Source organism: Scardinius erythrophthalmus (assembly GCF_964197995.2).
Source record: "Scardinius erythrophthalmus genome assembly, contig: HAP1_SCAFFOLD_305, whole genome shotgun sequence".
Lineage (NCBI taxonomy): Eukaryota > Metazoa > Chordata > Actinopteri > Cypriniformes > Leuciscidae > Scardinius > Scardinius erythrophthalmus.
The window spans coordinates 3,430-25,397 of record NW_028296306.1 but is presented as its reverse complement, the minus strand read 5'-3'; the positions used below and the strand labels follow the sequence as shown (position 1 = coordinate 25,397).

The 21,968-nt window shown below is 36.7% G+C and overlaps 1 protein-coding gene across 1 annotated transcript in view; it reads left to right on the top strand.

Annotated features, from left to right (window-relative positions):
* LOC308686478 (3',5'-cyclic-AMP phosphodiesterase 4C-like) overlaps nt 1-21,608 on the top strand; it is a 28,246-nt gene extending 6,638 nt beyond the window's left edge. Inside the window, exons 2-15 of the mRNA XM_081394898.1 lie at nt 9,482-9,658; nt 12,296-12,332; nt 12,600-12,670; nt 12,804-12,853; nt 13,047-13,159; nt 14,005-14,098; nt 15,649-15,818; nt 15,896-15,994; nt 16,177-16,341; nt 16,452-16,551; nt 16,686-16,840; nt 18,042-18,164; nt 18,435-18,617; nt 19,502-21,608. Coding sequence (XP_081251024.1) covers nt 9,482-9,658; nt 12,296-12,332; nt 12,600-12,670; nt 12,804-12,853; nt 13,047-13,159; nt 14,005-14,098; nt 15,649-15,818; nt 15,896-15,994; nt 16,177-16,341; nt 16,452-16,551; nt 16,686-16,840; nt 18,042-18,164; nt 18,435-18,617; nt 19,502-19,897 — 1,933 coding nt within the window. The 3' untranslated portion in view covers nt 19,898-21,608. The remainder of the gene's footprint in view (nt 1-9,481; nt 9,659-12,295; nt 12,333-12,599; nt 12,671-12,803; nt 12,854-13,046; nt 13,160-14,004; nt 14,099-15,648; nt 15,819-15,895; nt 15,995-16,176; nt 16,342-16,451; nt 16,552-16,685; nt 16,841-18,041; nt 18,165-18,434; nt 18,618-19,501) is intronic.
* Nucleotides 21,609-21,968: the final 360 nt, after the last annotated feature.

Sequence of the window (21,968 nt, the reverse complement as noted above, 5' to 3'; positions counted from 1 at the left end):
GCTTTTAACAATGTAGATTGTTTCAAAGCAGCTTTACAGAGATAAACGTACAATTTAAGGTAACAGAGATTGTTTTGGCTTTATAGCGGTTCTTTAATATAGTTATTTTCCAGCTAAAGTTAGTTTTGATTGATTCGCTTCCGTCGCAACGATCATTTGTTATTAAATTAGGGGCCGCTAAGACGACACCATTCTCTCTACACAGACTTTAAACGTGAACCTGTGAGAAACGCTGATGGCGGTCACATGCGCATTAAGAATTGGTTCTATAGTTATGTGCGTTTGCATATATGTGCGCAGGTTTGGAATTCCCTACAAACCAAGCCTAAACAAAGTACTGGCGTTTCCTTATAATTTTTGATACAGAATTTTATTTTATTTTATCAATTCGGGGGAAGATACGCGAATTGAGTTTCCCGACGACGCTTTATCTGTAGAGTGGAAAAGGGATCCTCCATAGGGAGAGACTAGTTGGCACTTCAGCACTGCGTTGTCATCGGGTCCAGGCGAAGGTCCTTCATCAGATCTGGATACGGCCTGGATCCGGCAGGCTGCGGGAAAACCTCGGGATAAACAAAGACACTAAAATTAGCGTAGATGCCATTCTTCTTATGATGTAACGAGTACATCAGGATTTATGGGAAGTGTTCCCAGTAACTGAATTGGAATTAAATTTGTGCACAAACCTGAATGTAATAAAATTTGTTTCTTGCTTGCGTTAAGATTACCAACTAATTACATCCGCTATGAGTGTTGAATTGTGAAACATGTAATTCCCTGGAAAAATGTATGACGATCTGGATAACTGAGAATCGACGCTACATATTGCTTAATTTCACTTCCACGTAAAATATTTGTACAAGCAGTTTGTTTTATACCTTGAGTAAACAACGTGTGCTAACATTCCACTTGTGACAGTAATCATTCTCTCTAATGTGGCTCTTTTCCATAGACAATACTCATAATTTATGACTTGTGAATCTGCCTTCAATTTCAAACCAAAACAAATAAGAATAAACTAAATAATACATCATTTTGCATTTACGAAGATATGAATCATATGTTATATATATAACTTTTAAATAATAAAAGTGACAATGATTTTCATTATTGTATTACATTTCATGAATTTATCTTTTTTTATAATTTGGGCTATTTGGGGTAATTTTGTGGAAAAGGTGTCTTTAATTGAAACAAAAGTATTTACAATGAAAAAAAAATCGCCTTTATTTTCTTTGTACAAAGTACAATTTCTTTTCTTTTTTTCTCTCTAAAGCGTGTCTGATCCTGAAGCTGTCTGACGTGCGTTATTGTGGCATTCTACAAATCTGTCAGCTCTGCTGGCGTGTTGCGACTTGTGTGTTGGCAAAGAGAAGTTACGTGTGTGTGTGCGGTCAGAATACAAGAGAAAATGAGAGGACTGGATGGATGTATTTATGGTAAAACACTGTATTTAGATTAAAGGTTTACAGAGTTTGATCTCTGGATTCAAGTAATTCGAGGTATTTAAAATAAATATCAAATCAAATTAGTAAATCAAATGTAAGAAATCTATCTCTTTATTTGGTAAGAAATATGTTATATGGTTAGATTGGCATTGGATTTGTCTCCAAGGTTCCTTACTAAAAGTCTTGAGTTAGAATGGCAATCTGCTTGCAGACAAGACCAAGATCTGCTGAAAAGCACGTACTGTGGTAAGTTCACTGTTGACATTTGCCACATTATATAAACTGAGCCGTATTGTCAGACCAGCTCTTCAGAACTCGTAATTTGTACTTTGCTCTTTTTCTTCTCTGTTGAAATATATGGAGTTTGCTACACCGTACTGAATTCAAAAAAAAAAAAAAAAAAAACATATTCTATAGGCTGTAACTGTACTGACATGTCATATATTGTGGTCAGATTTTTTTGCACTATTATACATAGTTTCCCCCCCAAATCCATATAATACCTGTTGTCATAACACTGGTTCTCTGGTTTCTCTGATACCATATGCATGTTCACAAGACATATATTTGATATCTGTGTGTTTTAGTCTGGGAAATGTCATTTTAGAGCATTTTCTCACTTACAGTATGTGTTTAAAACAGCAGATTTTGTTGAGATATTGATAATTTAGAATGTATGTGAATCATATGCTTACTAGATAAAATATAAACAAACATTTTGATAAGATCTTTAATAGATGTTTGTATTTGTACAATAATTAATACTAGATTATGTCCAGACACCTTGAATTTATTTGTTTACAGTTTACTGGACAAATCTGCACAATTACTAATTAATGTATCATTACTGTAATGATTTTAATGTAAAAGCGTAAAAAAGCTGATTTAATTCATTATGGCTGCATCTTATTATACATTATAGAATGTTCACAAAATTTGCAATGATTTTGCTGCCGATAAAATTAAGACTTAAATTATTTCATGTGAGATGATTTAACTTTAACATTTAGCAATGGTGCTAAAGTATAAGTAAAAACAAGAAGAAGAAAAAGAAATCCAAAATCTACTCAAATTTCACTGAATCAATTCTGAATTCTGATTCAGAATTTGCATCACCACTTAAAATCATTATTATTATACATGAGAATGATTCATTTAGGTGACAAACAGCGGAAATCACCTTTTTTAAAACTAGATTTATACTCTGTTTTATTTCCTTTATCATTCCCATTACATATTTTGAATTAATTATTTAAAAAGGGTTTGTCCACCCTTTTTAGCCGTTTTATTAATTTCTTTTTATAAATATATATATATATATATTAATATATAATATATAAAAAAATTCTGTTTATAGAGAATGTAGTTCTTTTTTTTAATTTTCTTAAGTGTCATCTGTGCAGGTACCACCCAAACCAACACTTTATAACACTTTATTATAATTTTTTTTTTTTCCTGTGGCACATGTTTTTCATCTGGGCCCCCGTCTCTAAAGTGCCAAGGTCAGGCTACAGAACCCACCAGGACAAATGTATACAACCTGTTTTTCACTCTACATAAAAGAAAGAATGGGGTCATGTTTGGCCTTTATTTTCAGAGAAGCTCTCTGTTGTTTCAGGGACAGTGATCTTTAATGATCACATCTGTGTCTCAGTGCCAAACCACCATTCTGGGGTTCTCATAAATGCCTTTGTGTAGGCCAGCTGCTTAGAGTCGATCCAAAACATCAGGGCCCGTATTCATAAAGATTCTAAGAATCCTCTAAGAAAACTCTTAATTTAGCTTAAAAACTTTTACGTAGGAGTCTTAGCTTAAAAGCGATTCAGGACCGATCTGAGAGCAACTCTGAGTAAGGAAAAGACAAAAACTTTCATCTTAGTAAGGAGGCGGGGTTGACCCCGTTGCTATGTATGACACAATCTTTTGAAGACTGTGATTGGCTGGTTGTCCAAGAAGGAAAAAAAAAAAGTGATTTTAAATATAGGGTCTATTCTAAGCCTTCACTTTGAAATTACATGCATAATTTTTCCTATTTGATCGTTCACACACACACACACACACACACACACACACACACACACACACACACACACACACACACACACACACACACACACACACACACACACACACACACACACACACACACACACACACACACATATTATATATGTGTATATTAATCCTTTTGTTTTATTTACCATGCTGTTTATTTCCTATAAGGTATTTGATTGGCTTAGAATGATAAAAAAATGTTCCACTCTTTCCAATTACACTGATTGCTGGCATGTCTATTTAAAGTGGTGGTTTGAATGCTGGTTTTAATGTATCAAACATGGAATTTTCCCAGTTGCCAAATATCGTAATGTAGTGATTACTTTTATTTCTGGCGCTATGGCATTTCTGCGCTGTGTCGGAGATGTTAGCGCGTCTCTAATAAGATCAGTCTCAAACATGATCCCTGCACAATCTAATCTATAGCGTCTTATTAACTCACTGTCATCCATTGTCTGCAACAGATTTCTTCTCCCTCTTCGTCTTTCTGCCATTTTCTCCGCTGCTAAAGAAACTCTTAAGCCTCTTAAAAGTCCTCGTCCGTGCTCCTAACAATTTTGACCTTAAGACCTCTTTTAAGGGTTAAGATGCTTTCTGAATTACTTTTTTCTTTACTAGGATTTTTTCTTTAATTTTAAGAGTAAACGCCCACATTTCTAAGAATTTTCTTAGAATTTTGTCACTAGGAGCTACTCTTTGCATTAAGATTCTTTATGAATACGGGCCCAGGAGGAAGGTTAGCTTGAAAAGATAAAACTGATGTTCTCCCTAGAATAATCTTGAAATCTTCCTTACTCAAATGTAAAGGTAATGTGCAATTCTGTAAAGACCCTAGCGCCCTCTATTGGCCAGCCGCCCCTGTACACTATGTAACTTTTGGCCCTCTGGCGGTTAAAAAATAAAACTGCACGTATTGTATGGAAGAACATTGTTTTGGTTGTGCTTTGACTCTGCATGAGTGCTCATAAAACCTTCACTACTACGCTTAAGACATATAACCAGTTTATGATTTTTAATAGATGTTTGTACACAATATTTAATACTGTACGTTACTGTAGCTACACCCATTACAGTACTTCCTTGAAAATACATTCCAGAAGCGCTACAACAGCCCATGAAATGACCCTTCACAATAGATAATGCTTTCCAATGAACTCTGTTAGATATATAATATGGAAATCTATAAGTTAAATAAAATACCTTACTCACCTGTTGAATATCAAAAACGCAATCTCGCAACAAAAACGCTATTCTCACAATCTCCAAAAAGCCAGTCTAGTTTTATTACGAGCTCTGTTGCGTTCTCTTTTTGCCAGCAGACTCTCCTCTGTTCTGTGTTTTGTTTTTTTCCCCCTGAGATTTAGCTGCTCCATGTCAACCTTTCTCACTCATTGTGACATCTAACCTCTGCCACTCTCACGTCATACATGCGTCAAAGTAGCTGGAGCAACTTTTCTCTATCTACGAATATGACGAGACACACACAGGCAAGTGACGCATGTACGCAATTTCCCACGAAAACCATCCCAACAGGTCTAAAATATTTCTAAATATATGATTATTATTATTATTATTTTTACCTGCATTTATCATTAAGGACTCAAAGGTTGCAAAGATATTCTGAATGATTGTGAGCAGGGTCAGAAATGAACTTTTCCGTTAAGAGACATATTCGTCCCCTGAAACTGATTTCCAGGGGCATTTTTTTACAGTTGTAAAGGCAATTTTTATAAATACCTTTTTTTAACATATATGTCTTATGTTTTATGTCAAATTCTGAAGTTTAACCAAAATACTTGGTCAGAATACTATAGACCGTTACCAATCAAATTTTAGCAACATCAACAAAAGCCATCTTTACATTGCAAAGAACAAGTCAAGTCAAGTCAAGTCATCTTCATTTATATAGCGCTTTTAACAATGTAGATTGTTTCAAGAACAGAAGAAGCATCTGATTATTTACACAGATTAACTTCTGACTTGTGCAACCTGCAATAAAACCACATCATGTTGCTTCATTTGGCCAAATGAGGACTGGTCCCCCAACTGAGCCTGTTTTTTCCCAAGTTTTTTTTTTTTCTTTTTTTTCTCTTCATTCTGTCACCTGATGGAGTTTGGGTTCTTTGCCACTGTTACCTCCGGCTTGCTTTGTTGGGGTCACTTAAAGGGATAGTTCACCCAAAAATGAAAATTAGCCAATGATTTTCTCACCCTGAAGCCATAGGAGTATATGACATTTTTCTTTCAGACGAATACAATCGGACTTATATAAAAAAATGTCCTGGCTCTTCCCAGCTTTATAATGGGAGTGAATCGGTGTATATCTTTGGAAGTCCATCAAAGTGCATCCATCCCTGATTAAAGTGCTCCACACGTCTCCGGTGGTTTATAAAGGCCTTCTGAAGTGAAGCGTAAGTGTTTGTGCAAGAAAAATATCCATATTTTATCGACTAAAATTACTATTTTCCGGCAGACGGCCGTACGCATCCATTTATGGCGAAAGAGTAACACTTGAACTTGACGCACAACGTAATGACGAACGCAGTTGCCCAGCCCTGTTTGTTTGAACCGCGAGAGTCGTCAAAGCTTACGCTAATCCTACATCCGACGTCATACATCGTCAAGTGTTACTCTTTTGGCGTAAGTCAACTTGTGTATGGTCGATAGCCAATTTAATAATTGATGATCTTCACAACGGAACTGAATCAAAACTGAACTGACTTCAGCTGAACAATGACACTTTTTTTTCTTTTTAAAGCTGCTTTACAGCCGAATTACAGTTTTTTTTTTACGATCGCTATGACAATGTTTTCAATACCTTTAACAATTTTCTTAAACTCTTAACGCACCAACACATCTACAACACATAATTGGCAAAACGTATAATTTCATGCTAAAAATCACACACTGTAAACTAAACTCCAACACAAATTTTCAACACAATACACTGTCTACCAAAACACTAACACATGTTCTCTTCCAACAGGAACATTTAGTCAATCAGCACATTGTCATAAAAACACTAATATAAGATGGAATTACAGAAACTGCATTATTTTATATGTGTCAGGTCTGCCATTATACAATAGACAGTATATTGTTTTGATTATAGATTGTGTTTTGGACTGCAGTTTCTTTTGAAGTCTCTTTACATGTTTTGTTTGGGTTTAGTAAATGCGTGCATTATTTATTTATTTATTTATTTGCAGCAGAAATTCAATACAAAAAATGAATGACCCTTCTTAGAGTAGCTTTATAGAATGTAGGGTTTATGAAAAAAGAAGAAGACAGAGACAGAATTGCTGCAGTAACGGCTTTATTTGTAACAGGACATTTCTGCAAGATAACAAAAATATGCAAAATAGCTGCCATTTACAGTATTACTGTATGTGAAAATACCAAATATACAAACATAATTTGCATTTGGCCATGGCCACATGTTCTCATCCACATCACACCTGATATCTACTCTGGCAAGGCATCTTGGGAAGAATCTTTTGGCATGCCTTATCCACCCCTGGCAGTGTTCAGCTGTGATGTCTTGGCATGCAGCATCTATTGCATCCAGGAGGGACATTTGGTCCTGTGGAAAATGGTCTAAAACCTTCCATCTCCAGGCTGATAAAACTCCTCAATGGGGTTGAGGAAAGGGGAGTGATGGGCTTCAAAGCAGGCTGTGACTGGAATGGTGGAATGCCACATTGTCCCATATTTGCATAACTTCAATCAGCTGTTTCTCAGTAGCAATGGAATAAATACAGGGGATATTTTTGTGTTTCAGTTCACAATATCAACAGCTGTTCAGTTTGACTTTAACCTATAAGTTTAGAACATGATGTTATCTGTTCTGACATACAGTGTGAAAGCATTTGTAAATTTGGCAGTAAAAATATATTGTTTTGGTCTTGGTTGAGCTTGTGCGTAAAAAAAGCTCAAGCATTTTAAATGTGTGTTAACTGAATGCATTTTGTGTCAAAGCAGCAATAAATGTCTTAATTGTATATCCTACACAGACGGATGTTGTGCTAACTTTGTTAAGAAATTGTTAAAAGTATTAAAAAAAATTGTCATAGCGATCGTAAAAAACTTTAAACTGTTTGTATCATTGTATCATTATTTTCTTGTTGATCACTGCAAAGCTTCTTTGAAACAATCTGTATTGTATAAAGCGCTATAAAATTAAAGGTGATGGGACTTGTCTTCTAGGGTTTTGATAAGGCAATATTTTACCTTAGAAACTAAAAATAGATCCTCAGCCAGAGTGCGAATTACCCCACCATAAGTGGGGGGTACTGCTCCTTCACTTCTTCTATGACCATCATGGTCCACTACCATATCAATCCCCACTGTGATCGCCAAGTGCAACATGTGTTGTGCAACACACATACAAGGTCTAAACATGCGACAAACTGATAATCAGTAGGCTACAGAATATCTCATTGTTATTATATATCCAAAAGAGAACTGTTTTGATCAACTCTCAAAAGTTAGAAGTTAAGTGCACTGAAATACCATTCTAATTACTAGTAAAAGTAATATCTTTACAAGAAGCCTATTGCCTATTTCAGGGTTTTCCTGGCTCAAACCGAGGCGGAGGTGGTAAAATCATAATAATGTATTTTAATAATAAGATAATTAAATGTGTATTTTTTTGTAAATCATCATATTGCTTCATTTGTTTCCCACATTTTTTAGTTGGTGTAGCTTGGTATCGCTGTCGGGGGGGAAGAAAATTTTGTACATTTTAAAGATAAATTCATTAATCTGGTGCACTTTGAGTCACCCGAATCCACTATTAAAAATAAATAATCCACCCGCAAACCGCCCATATTCTTTGATTTAGATATCTGCATCTGATCATCACACTCTTAGTATTAAGCATGATAATATGGTAACATATCACACTGAAGTAGGCTGATTTAAAATGAACATTTATTTAAAATAAAATTTCTTCTTTTGGCAAAATTACATTTCCTTAATAGCCTAAACAGAGGCTTTACTCCCTTCAAGCTTACATTGTCAATGTTTCATTACATCACTGTTTGAAAACACTTTTTGTACCGTTATAAAGGGCAGTTTCCCCTAATTTTATTAAATGTATGCTCCATCTTTCATTTCAAATTATTAAATTTGATAAATATATTCAATTAAAATAATTAGACACTAGGCTGTACCAATAAAATTAAATAATTTGCATTGAAAAATTATAACTGTATTAAATTAGATTATTTTAAATATTTTTGAATATACAAATAAGGAATGTTGAAAAAAATGATACTTTATGAAACTAGCGTTTTGTCATTCAACGTTGACACTTGCTTGAGAAGTTGAAGTCGTTCTCTATCTCCGTTGCTTCTAGCCACGGTGGTTAAAAATGGTACGGTCCACAATAGGGGTGTCTGAAATCGCTTTACATTAAAATGTTCCTACAGTGAAAATAGGAGTTGACTTGTATTGTAACTGTAATTATATTTTTTCACAATATCAGAAAAATTATCTGACCCCCCAAAACTGATATCTCTGTCCCTTTGGGACTATGTGATTCGAACTATGCCCTCAGCCACTGAACCTTTACCACAGATATAAATAAACCAGAAGCCCTGGCTCACTTTCTCTTCAAGCCCTTGAATTCAGTCCTACAGACAGTCTAGCAAGGCCTGTTACTTCTCTTTTTGAGCTTGTGGGCCAGAGGCCTTCATTCACTAGAAATCATGAATGAAACAGTTTCCTTCAGAACATAAACTTGTGTCTTCTGTCTTCATCACAGACTTAACATAAATAAACAAAAAATAAACTTGTGCTTGCTGTTTTAACTGAGTTGCTAGAATACCAGTGTCTATTCTGAAACAAAAGATAATTGCATCTATGTTGCAATTCTCAGTATTCCTTTGATCAAATGTTGGGCAGTTTCTTCTTTTTAGTTGTCCAAATGTTTTACTCAGATAACTAATTTCTTCTCACCTGTATGTCTGTTGCAGTTTCGATGTGGAAAATGGGTTGTCAATCGGACGGAGTCCACTGGACACCAGTCCAAGTTCTGGTCTGGTCCTCCAAGCAAACAGCCAGAGGCGAGAGTCTTTCCTTTACCGCTCGGACTCGGATTTCGACATCTCGCCCAAGACGATGTCCAGAAACACCTCGACTGCCAGCGAGCTGTGAGCTTTTATCACATACTAAAGCAAAATATGTCATAGTACTCTGTCATTGAACTGGCTCAACTCATTTTCTGTTCAGAGTGATTTCTTGCTTAATTATTACTTCATCTTTTGGCATGTAGCTCTTGAGAGTAACTCTAGAAGCAAGTGTGGGATAGATGTTGTAATAGTGTAAATATAAAGTCAGTGTGAAATACCATTCACAACCTATGGATTTATAATTAAAACAAGACATGCTTAAAAAAGAAAAATGTAAGATGGGATTGGGAGTGCAGAATTAAGAAATAAACCTTTCATTAAAAATGTCACTCAATAAAGTGTGTGTGTGCGTGCGTGCGTGCGTGCGTGCGTGCGTGCGTGCGTGCGTGCGTGTGTGTGTGTCTGTCTGTGTGTATATTGATGATATGTGAAAGAGGACAACACTTGACTTGGGATTAACAGTACTTTCTAGGCAGGTGAGAGGAGCACACGTGGAGACAAGACAGAGGGAGTAAACAGTGGAACAATGAAGTAGCAGACAGACTATGGAGAACAGATGATGGAGAAATCCAGGTAAGTATATCCAACAGGTAAGATCAACACAAGTGTCTGAACAGTCTTTGGTAAACAATGACAAAACCAAACAAAGAGTGTGTGTACATGTGAGCAGAGTATAAATGCTGTCATTGATGAGCAGGTAAATGGTGACTAGGTGCTTGCGCAATTAGAATGCAGGTGAGATTGAGCAGAGTGCGTTTCTGACTGAGGATAGTGAGGGAAAGCTTGGTGTAGTCGAGGCCCAAGGTGGAGTAGGGGACCAAGGCGGAGCAGGAAGCGCTGGGATCCACCGGCTAAGTGGGAGACCACAGGGATGCTGGCTGAGCAGGGAAACTCTGGGATGAGGAAGACTTGGGAGTGCCTGCAGAGCGGGAAGCCTTAGGCAAGCCAGCCGAGCAGGGGACCATGGTGGAGAGATGGATTACCTTTAGGTAATCAGCATGGATGAGGACTAGGGTGGAGCAGATGAAACCAGAGGATGAGGAACTATGGTTACCATGTCCATGATGAAGGAGAGGGACACAGTTTTTTTGGATGATGAAGATGAGGATGAGGGAGTGGGGAGTGGCCTCCATGGCTGAGACAAGGGAGCGGAGAGTGGACTTAAGACCAACCAGAATACCTGACTTGGGACAACCTTACCACCCGACTTGGGACCACCTAGATGACCTGACTTGGAAACACTGGACTTGGAACCACCCTGACTACTGGACTCAGGGCCACTTGACCAGAGAGCTCTGGGACCACCGGACCAGGGACCACTGGACCTGGGAGCTCTGGGCCTCTAGACTTGGGAGCTCTCCAGAGTGTTCAAAGACAGACTTCTTCCTCCTCCTTCACCTCCTCTTCTGGACTGCGGTCAATGTGGTGCCCGGACTGGAGGATGGAAGGTTAGAGGGAAATCTTAAGTGGAATCTGGAAGTTGATTCTAAGATGACTACAATGGACTGTGGAAGCCCTGGAGAAACTTGATTGGAGCAACTTAGGGTCCTCATCCACTTCTTCCACGGTTGAAGGGGGATCCATCCGATTGAAGGGCCAGATCCAGAAGTGGGCAGAGCATCCCTCAAGGATCACTGGATGGCAGCAGTGATCCGAGGGGTTTGTTAATGCTGGCTCTGAAGAAACTTATGAGGATATCATCCTCATAATTCCTCGAGGGTCCTGGGTGAGGCTAATGAGAAGGAATGCAGGAGTGATGAAAGTTCAGTGTGTTTGGTCTGGTCTTCTGTCATGGAATCATTTTTTTAAATGTTTTTTGGGATGACAGGTAACGCAGGTAAGTATATTGATGATAGATAAAACAACACCAGCACTTATCTTGAGAGTAACACTACTTTTTAGTCAGATGAGACGAGCACACAGGGAGACAAGACAGAGGGAGTGATCACAGCGGATCAAGGAAGGAGTAGACAGACAATAGAGAACGATGGAGAACAGAGGCGATGGAGAAATCTAGGTAAGTATATCCAACAAGTAAGATCAACACAAGAGTCTCAGCAGTCTTTTGTAAACAACAACGAGACCAGAAGTGTGAGTGTTTGAGCAAAGTATAAATGCTGTCCCTGATGAGCATTGATATATTACTACATACATCAAAATCCAATGGCAATGAAAAAAAATAATTTACATTATTTATTTATTTATATTTATTTATTGACACCATACATAAATTACCATACTAAATCATGAAATTTGTTTATACATTAAGAAATAACATGTCAATTATTTCCCATTGGACTTAGATGCAAACATACTGTATATTTATTTACTGACACATGTTGTGATCTATTTATTTATTGATGCTTTTAATGAAAAATGTGTTTATTAATATGGCACTCCCAATCCTACATAGATGTATCCATCAGGAAATTATGTTATTGTTGATTGGAGGGAAATTGGTTAAAGGGGATTTTTGACATCAATGGCAATGCAATGTTGTTTAAGAGTCGGAGTGAATTATTACATGTGCACTTGTCAATATTTTACAATAAAACTAGGCAAGTGCTTTAAGAAAGTAAATTTGGTCAATATTGATTTCTTGTTAAATATGAATTAAATAAATTAATCTGATCATGACTGTTGACTTCTCTTTTGCAGTCATGGGGAGGACATGATTGTAACGCCTTTTGCGCAGGTCAGTTGGGTGCAAATTTGGTAAATGTGTAAATATATTTGTAATTTCACAAAGGTTCCAAATAATTGTGCAAGGCAATATGTGCATTCTATAATGCAGATGAATGTGTACGTATGTGTGTGTGTGTGTGTGTGTGTGTGTGTGTGTGTGTGTGTGTGTGTGTGTGTGTGTGTGTGTGTGTGTGTGTGTGTCAAACCTACAACATGTCAATTAATCGATAAAGTATATATATTTGTGTGTGTGTGTGGGTGTGGGTGTGTACTATAGGTTCTTGCCAGTCTGCGTACAGTGAGGGGTAACGTTGCAGCTTTAACCCACATGCAAGATAGAAGCAACAAGTGAGTCTGTAGTCAAAACATCTTCAGATAGTCAGTGAATGGAATGATTAATGAGAAAAATATTTATAACAATTGTCACATGAGGTCTCTTAAATTTTTTTTTATTTTTTTTTTTTACATATATACATATCAGGAGACCATCAGGCACTAACCCTCAATCTGCCTGTAAAACAAACCAGACTGGTGAGTGGAAGAACATGAGCTGGTCTAGCCAAAGATGAGGATTTTTTTTTTCTTGCTGTAGACCTCAGATTTAGACGTAAAAGTTTGAACATCTGAGTAGTCACCAGAAATGAAAATGATGTATTTGGGGCTTATTCTAACATTATTTAAAATAACCAGGACTGTTTTTACATCTAAGGGTTTGTTTTTGTAGATGAATCATATCAAAAACTCGCTGTCGAGACTCTTGAAGAGCTGGACTGGTGTTTGGACCAGCTGGAGACCCTGCAAACACGTCACTCTGTCAGTGAAATGGCCTCCAATAAGGTATTTAAAGCAATACCCCCCCCCCCCCCCGGCTATACAGCACAGCTTTACACTTTATTAGAATAATATACTTCGGCAGCCATACAATATGTCCATTTTATCAGTTCATCAGAATTTAGTCGTTTTTATTGGTTATTAATAGGTTTTGGGTACAGAAAGGAGGTACATTTTAATTAAGGTTTTTTGATTATAATAACATGAATTCAATTCACATTTGATGTTGTGCATGTTCCACGCCCAAAGCCATGCATAAAGTCAGCAACAAGATAATACAAAACCAACACATTTCAGTAAAATACTGAACAGAAACTTGGACGTAAGGCAAACAATGTTGGCAGAGTGGTTTCAGTCATTACAGTACATGTGACACACTGTATATTTGACTGTACTGTCATGTACTGTATCGTCAAAAGACTCATGCTTCAGTGCTTGAAATTATTTTTTCTGACAAAACTATTTCAGTCTTTTATTGCAATGCATCATATTCAGTTTATTATGTGTTAATCAGAGCTGTAAATCATTTTTCTGATGCATGATTACATAACCCTACCATGCACTGTAGAGTCTGAATGAGTGTTTCCTTACTGGCCTTTGGTATGGACTCAGTTACCATAGTAACTAAGTAACATGTTGAATAATTGTGCTGTAGGGTTCTGATGGCTGATCAGTGGCAATGTTCATAACACTAGTTTTCTTCCGGACTGTGTATATCATCTACTGTTCGCACTTACATTTATTGTATCATTTGCTGTCGGTATTACACTGAAATTAGTTCCATAATGCATTAAATGGACTTTTGTGATTAGAATATAATGTTTCACTTTTATTTGTTGTATTATTTTTAGTTTAAAAGAATGCTCAACAGGGAGCTAACTCAGCTATCGGAGACCAGCCGGTCAGGAAACCAGGTGTCGGAATTCATAGCAAGCGCAATTTTACGTGAGTGACTACTTAATGTAATTTAAATGTAATTATGAGACAGGATTTGTAATGGTGTGTTTACTATTAACTCTTTCCCCGCCAAACACAGAATTTGTATGATACTATATAGAACATACTTTTTTAGCAGCCCAGAAGTAATTACTCAAATTTAAAATAAGTACCTACTCAAGAGAGTATGCGATTTCGGACGCAACCCAAGTGTGTTGCACAAGTCCTGAAAAGTGAAACCTAAAACGTTTCGATCGCCCCCCCCGGTGGCTGGATGCAGTATAGGTCATAAACCCCGCCCTCTCCATGTAATCTAATGGGACGTGAGACAAACTAAACAATCAAATTACACTTCAAATTTTTTTTTTCCAAAGATGGTTTCTGGCATTTAGGAAGTTTTTTGTCACGCTGATGCAAGTTCAAGTGTTCGTTTTTTAAGTAAGTTAAAGTTACGCTATAAAAACAGGGTTTGACGTCATGATTGACAGCCTCTCTGAGCGAAGTAGTACCTGAGGCACCATCTGACTTTTTGGGGGATCTTCGGGTGGAGATTGGAGCTTCGACTTTAATTTCTACATTTCTATAACTGTTTATTTCACACACACATAATGAGTTGTTCTGCAGTAAACTTTTAAGATGCAGAAACAACAAACTCATATGTAATCATATTCATATTTAAAATAACGATCATCAACATTAAAGGTGGTATCAGTGATTTCAGGCCCAAAAATATTTTTATCACATTCATCTAATCTTTCCTAACGATCCGCTAGCTGCCCGCCCCATAAGCATGCCGTCAAAAAACTGCGTCTCTGTAGGCAGCCTAGGCTCTGAGATCTGCACACAAAAACAAATGGTTTAGCCAAACACTCAAAACCAAAACAAATAGTGTTCCAACCAATCACCGACAGGGGGAGGGTGTTGTGAGGTTTTGTGCTCGTGCACAGCTGCACGCGAAGTCAGAGCTGAAGAAAAAGCTGGCTCAAAACCTCACAACACCCTCCCCCTGTCGGTGATTGGTTGGAACACTATTTGTTTTGGTTTTGAGTGTTTGGCTAAACCATTTGTTTTTGTGTGCAGATCTCAGAGCCTAGGCTGCCTACAGAGACGCAGTTTTTTGACGGCATGCTTATGGGGCGGGCAGCTAGCGGATCGTTAGGAAAGATTAGATGAATGTGATAAAAATATTTTTTTGGGCCTGAAATCACTGATACCACCTTTAAACAGCATATAAATCAAAACTGCCTAATGTTACTGAATTAAATGTTGACCCAGGATGAGTTACAGGACTGTGCAAGTTTTTGTTTTTGTTTTTTAAAGCAGAGGGTCTGTTCTTTCTTTTGATATATTGCATGTTCAGATATTAATACAACAAAATATTCTGGGGGCCATGAAATGTTTGTAAAAATGATCAAAAACACTGGCGGTGGCTGGCAACTTTAAAAAAAAAAAAAAAACGCTGGCGGGGAAAGATTTAATTCAGATTTTTAAACTGTGTCTTCCTTTCAGTCTGAATGCAGCTCAGGGCTTTTCACATACTTTTTGTGTTTGTGTTGCAGAAAAACAGCATGATGTGGAGATTTTGTCATCAACTTGTAAGGAGGAGAAAAAACGGCGTCCAATGTCTCAGATAAGTGGAGTGAGAAAACTGAGCCCTAGCCTGAGTCTCCCACCAACAAGCATCCCACGATTTGGTGTCAACACGCAGCACGAGAGCCTCCTGGCCAAGGTATCCATTCATTTCATTTTACTTCTATTTATTCGTGCTATTCATTGGAGAAAAAAATACCATATTTTTTACTCCAGGGGCTTGAGGACATGGATCGATGGGGTATAGATATTTTTAAGATAGCAGAGTATTCTGGGAATCGGCCACTGACAGTCATAATGTACACCATTTTTCAGGTAAGGTTTTTGAATGTTTTGCTGCTTTGCTATTGTATTTCCTACAATATAGCCTTGATTTAAAAAATACAGTAGATAAAGCCATTGTTGGAAAAACTTCCAAAAGAAAAAGCTCATAGTTTGATCATTGGTGTGAAGCATTAACTGCAGATTTGACTCTTTATGTACTCTGTAATTCTCAGGAGCGAGATTTGCTCAAAACCTTTAAAATCCCATCGGACACGTTCTTAACTTTTCTGATGACTTTGGAAGACCACTACCATGCAGACGTGGCCTACCATAACAACATCCACGCAGCAGACGTTGTACAGTCTACACACGTTCTTCTCTCCACACCTGCCCTAGAGGTCTGCATGGATGTGTGCACACATACACAGTGCTCACGGGAATTGACCTAAACACAAACACATCCTGGTATTGACAATGGTTTATTCATTTATTTATTTTTTACTTTCAGGATGTGTTCACTGATCTTGAGATCATGGCTGCTCTGTTTGCCAGTGCTATTCATGATGTGGATCATCCAGGAGTGTCCAACCAGTTCCTCATTAACACAAGTACGACTCAGACAAACCATTACAATGACTCCCTAATTCATTCACTTAGGCTCTCTCCCCAACACAAATACATGAAAGACTATCTGAAAACCTAGCTGGACCTTAGTATGTTGTTTTTCTCTTCACTCTTTCAGACTCTGAACTGGCTCTCATGTATAATGACGCCTCAGTGTTGGAGAATCATCACTTGGCTGTCGGCTTCAAGCTTCTACAGGAGGAAAACTGTGATATCTTTTGTAATCTCAGCAAGAAACAAAAACAGTCCCTGCGACAGTTGACTATAGATATGGTGATTCTTTGTGATATATTTGTGAATATCATCATTAAATGTTAGAGTAAAGGCCCCGATATACTCACAGCGAAGTTCTTTTTCGTTCTTCGCTTAGGGGTAAAACGAAGTTCGAAATACGTAACCGGTGATATACTGTTAGCGAATAACCAACACCGCCCACACTGCTGATTAGATGAATATGTAAATATGTGCTGTGCACTTTCCTCTCAATAACAAAATAAACACACAACAAAATTGAGAAAACAGCAAGCGTTTTTTAATAAAGCATAAGAAAAGCATCTGATCATAGCAATTGATGCCCAATTCGGCACTCTGGTCACGTCATGTTTATTTATATAGCACTTTATACAATAGATTGTTTAAACTGAAGCAGCTTTACCGTATTAAACACGAACAACTTCATTTTCTACTATAAAGCAGCTCTCCAGCGTGAAGGCGGACTGAACAGGAGAAATGAACCAGAAAAGATTTCCGCGCGAAAGAAGGCGGAGCCTCCGCGCACACCTACCTATTACGTAATCGCCATGAACCAATGGTAGTACAAAGATGTTTACCAGCCGTAGCGAACTTAATGACTTTTACTACTTTTGAACAAGCACCAAATATCTGATCCTTCATCCATTTTACTATTATTGATATTTAATTATTTTATAAACAAAAATACTTATCATGAATGATACCATGATGCTATTTTGGTCACATTGTTTAAAGTACTATTATTACAACAAAACTCTGTTCTTAATGTGTATCTTAACTACACCGAATCGAAATTACACTCATTTACCTTTTATGGACCTTAAGGAAAATATAACAGTGAAATATCGTAACCAGATCTGTCTGATACGAATGATGTTTCAGTGAGTGAGTCAAATTTAGTAACTGTTCCAAATGATTCAGAGAGTTAATGAGTGATTTAGACCAATGAGTTTGCCAGTGACTCATCTGTGAGTCATTTAAAAAAAGGAACCAGTTCAAAAGATTCATTGATTTGTGAATCAGACTACTACTACTGACTGTTTGTTATTTTACAACATGTATTTAATCCAGACTGTTGATTAAACTGAATAACATAAAAAACTAAAAAAAAAAAAATCCAATCCTAATAAAACGTTAAGACAAACCTTTTTAAGATGTCACATTTCAAATACTGTTTTTAATACTCATGGGTCTAATACCAAATTTCCTGTTGTCTTTTCAGGTATTAGCCACTGATATGTCCAAACACATGAATTTCCTGGCTGACCTGAAGACAATGGTGGAAACTAAAAAAGTGACCAGTCTAGGAGTCTTACTGCTGGACAACTACTCAGACCGAATACAGGTATTGCAGGTCCAAATACACAGTACAATTCCAGTATAGGGATGTGAGACCCTGTATAATTTGGGGCCCCTGATAGCATCACTAAATTCAGCCCATTTAAAGCACCACAGCCACAAAAAACTAATTATTCAAAGAGAGTAAACAACTTACTAAACAACACTATTTAAGTCTTTTTTTAGTCAACCATCCTGAGCCACCCCTAGCTATTACTGGCTTTTTAGTGCTAGTTGCTCATCAGATGTAAAACTCCTTAATTCTTTCCTTCTAAAGGTGCTCCAGAACATGGTGCATTGTGCTGACCTCAGCAACCCCACAAAACCCTTGGAGCTCTACCGACTGTGGACTGATCGCATCATGGTGGAGCTCTTCAGTCAGGGTGACCGCGAGCGTGACAAGGGCATAGAAATCAGCCCCATGTGTGACAAACACACGGCTTCTGTGGAAAAAACTCAGGTATCCTGTAAAAATCTGATTATGTCTCCTATTTTAGGGGGTTTCAAAACAGTAGTGGGTTCATAAAAAAAATAGGGCTGTCAAAAGATTAATCGCGATTAATCGCATCCAAAATAAAAGTTTGTGTTTACATAATATATGTGTGTGTACTCTGTATAATTATTTTGTATATATAAATACACACACATGCATGTATATATTTAAGAAATATTTGCATACATATACTGTATATATTTATCTAATTTATATTATATATATAAATATATTTTTTATATATAAATGACACATTTTTCTTAAATATTTACAAGCATGTGTGTGTATTTATATATACAAATTTAATTATACAGAGTACACACACATATATTATGTAAACACAAACTTTTATTTTGGATGCGATTAATCGCGATTAATCTTTTGACAGCCCTAAAAAAAGAGAGTTTATTTTTATTTTATTACAATATTTATTTTTAGGGCTGTCAAAGTTAATTTGTGCTCTTGAGATATTAATAAATTATGTTTAGTATAATGATTTTAACATTCACTAAATTTGATTCATGAAATCACGAGATAAATATGATTTCTTTATTCTATTAATATCAATATTTTTAACTGTTTGTTAATAAATAAATAGTAGAAAATATGAGTAAATAAACGTTTGACAATACAATAGCCAATTATAAAAAAAAAGTCTTTATAAAATGACACTTAATATTTTTATCACATATTGTATAAATGAATTTTTATACATAAAAAAGATATAGCTGTCTTTGTGTTTTAGGAAGAGGGTACCTTGCAAAAATGATCAAATGTGGGGATTAACAAGTTAGAAAAACCCTGTCCTATACTATATTAATGATTACCGTGTTTGATCATTGTTTCTTAAGGTGGGATTCATTGATTACATTGTCCACCCTCTATGGGAGACATGGGCTGATCTGGTCCATCCAGATGCTCAGGACATTCTAGATACATTAGAGGACAATCGAGAATGGTACCAGAGCATGATCCCGCGCAGCCCGTCGCCCACCCCCGAAGACCAGGACTCGCGGGCCACGGTGGGCTCAGCCGGGGAGAAGTTCCAGTTCGAGCTGACTCTGGAGGAAGAGGATGGAGAGTTCGAGGCTGAAGAGGAGCACATGGATTCAGAAAGATCAGGGACTATGACGGACACCAGGCATCCACAAATGTCCCCCCTTCAAGTCACTCCCATTTTAGACAGCGGTGAAAGAGAACTGGACCAAGAAATGACCAGCGCCTCCATCCTGCAGTTGGAAACTTAAGATGACCCAGTACCAACCGCAGCACTGCTCATTTGTGTTTCTAAGTTGCACTTATTCGTTTGGGGTTGAGTAGAACAACCATACGCTAAAAACTAAAAAGACATTAGACCCAAGGTTTATCTGACCAAATAACCTGTATTTTAAAGCTATATTTGTGTCCCAGACACAAACATTTCCAAAAAGACTGAGGCCGAAGTTGTAGATGAATGTTTTTTTGTGGTCTCATGTCGTATGGAGAAACATGAGTCTTCCCTTGAGTGACTGTCCATGCCAATTGCAGAGGAAAGCTGATTAACTCATTATGTGAACTTTTTCACTGGACTGTAGTATATTTAATATCCTGAACATTTTTAATAACGGATAAATTAATGTTTTGTTTTTTGCCACTGAAATGAAACGGGACAGTTGCGAGAAATATTTAAGGCAAGACACCACAGGTGAATTGAGTAAACATTTGAACTAATATATCACTATAATTCCCCAGTTGATTAAACACTGTACAGAACACTTTATTGTACAGTGTCTGTTACGTGCATGTTACGTGTACTTGCTATAAGAATTACAAGCAACTAACCTTAAACCAAACCCTTATCCTAACCCTATAGTAAGTTATTATTGCAAAGTAAAGTGTAACCCTTTATTTTAAAGTGTCCGTGTTACAGTGTAATTATACATTTAAGTACTGAGCAATAATAATGAACTACATGAACTTACTATAGGGTCAGGGCTGTTAGAATCAGGGTTAGTTGCAAGTAATGATGCACAATTTATAGTAATTACTATAGTAACTACATGTGACGTGTAACAAGGACACAAAGATAAAATGTTACTAAATAAAGATAAGCCCATTTTTTTTTATTACAAATTATAATCTAATTCAATATGCACTAATTTGCATACATTTTCAGAACAGAAATCTGTACATTGGCTCAGCATATTTTATTTTGTTGACATATTAAAGAGATAAAGGTTTTTACAGAGGGAGTTTTTGATATCTTTTTATCATTCCAAAGAATATTGTCAGTAGCCAGAAAAAAAAAAAAGCTGTATTAATCAGGCGAATGGAAGGAAGTTTGGCTTGTAGTGTCTTGCCTTAACAGGTCAGCGATAAGATTGTGAAGATTGCTAACAACCTCAGGATAATATTGATTTCATTGAAATGTAGCAAGACTCCAAAGTGCAGTCACTAAACAATCTGTTTATAATCTTGTTTTGAACAAATAAGAAAAGAAAAAAAGAAACATTTAATCTAAAAGTCAAATTTATGGACTCAAGACCACCATATGGAGAATCCCTTTACATGTGTCTTTGTACTGAAATACCTTTATACCTCTTAAACATTAGCACTATGTATACATAATGATTATATAAATAGAAACAGGGTTGATGTTTTATCTGATTTATGAATGAATTCGAATGGTGACAGATCTTCTTATGTTCGCAAATCTAAACTCACCTAAACTTGACCATCACGGGTGAATCAGTGTTTTACATTGATTTACTCTGGTGTGCCCATGTTAGACATTGTCAAATTGAAGATCGCCTCTGGCTGAAGTGAAAGCTGAAGTGGATCTGATATCTTTTGCGGTTTCATGGTTGCAGGTGGATTTAAACAGTAAGTTCTGATCCCAGACCAGCGCAGACAACCGTTACTCTTAGCCAAACGCATGTCCACCTCATATAAAGGGCTTTGACAAAATGATCCTTAAGATCCTGCTCTGATATTGCCATCATTTTCAGAGCTTTTTGCCTCAAAATATTCCATAAATATCTGGTTATATACAATCAGAAACATGCTATGAAATTACAGAGGGATTTTGAAGGTGAAGTGTGCAATTTAAATATATATATATATATATATATATATATATATATATATATATATATATATATATATATATATATATATAGTTTCCTAGTTTTCCAGTAAAGGCTACTAAAAGTAAGTCATTTGCATGTTGATATCCCTGAAAAGGGAAAACCAAACTAGGATCAGAGAAAATTGCGTCAAATTGTGAGAAATCAGTAAATAAAAACATTTTAATACATTAACATGTACCAAATTTAACAT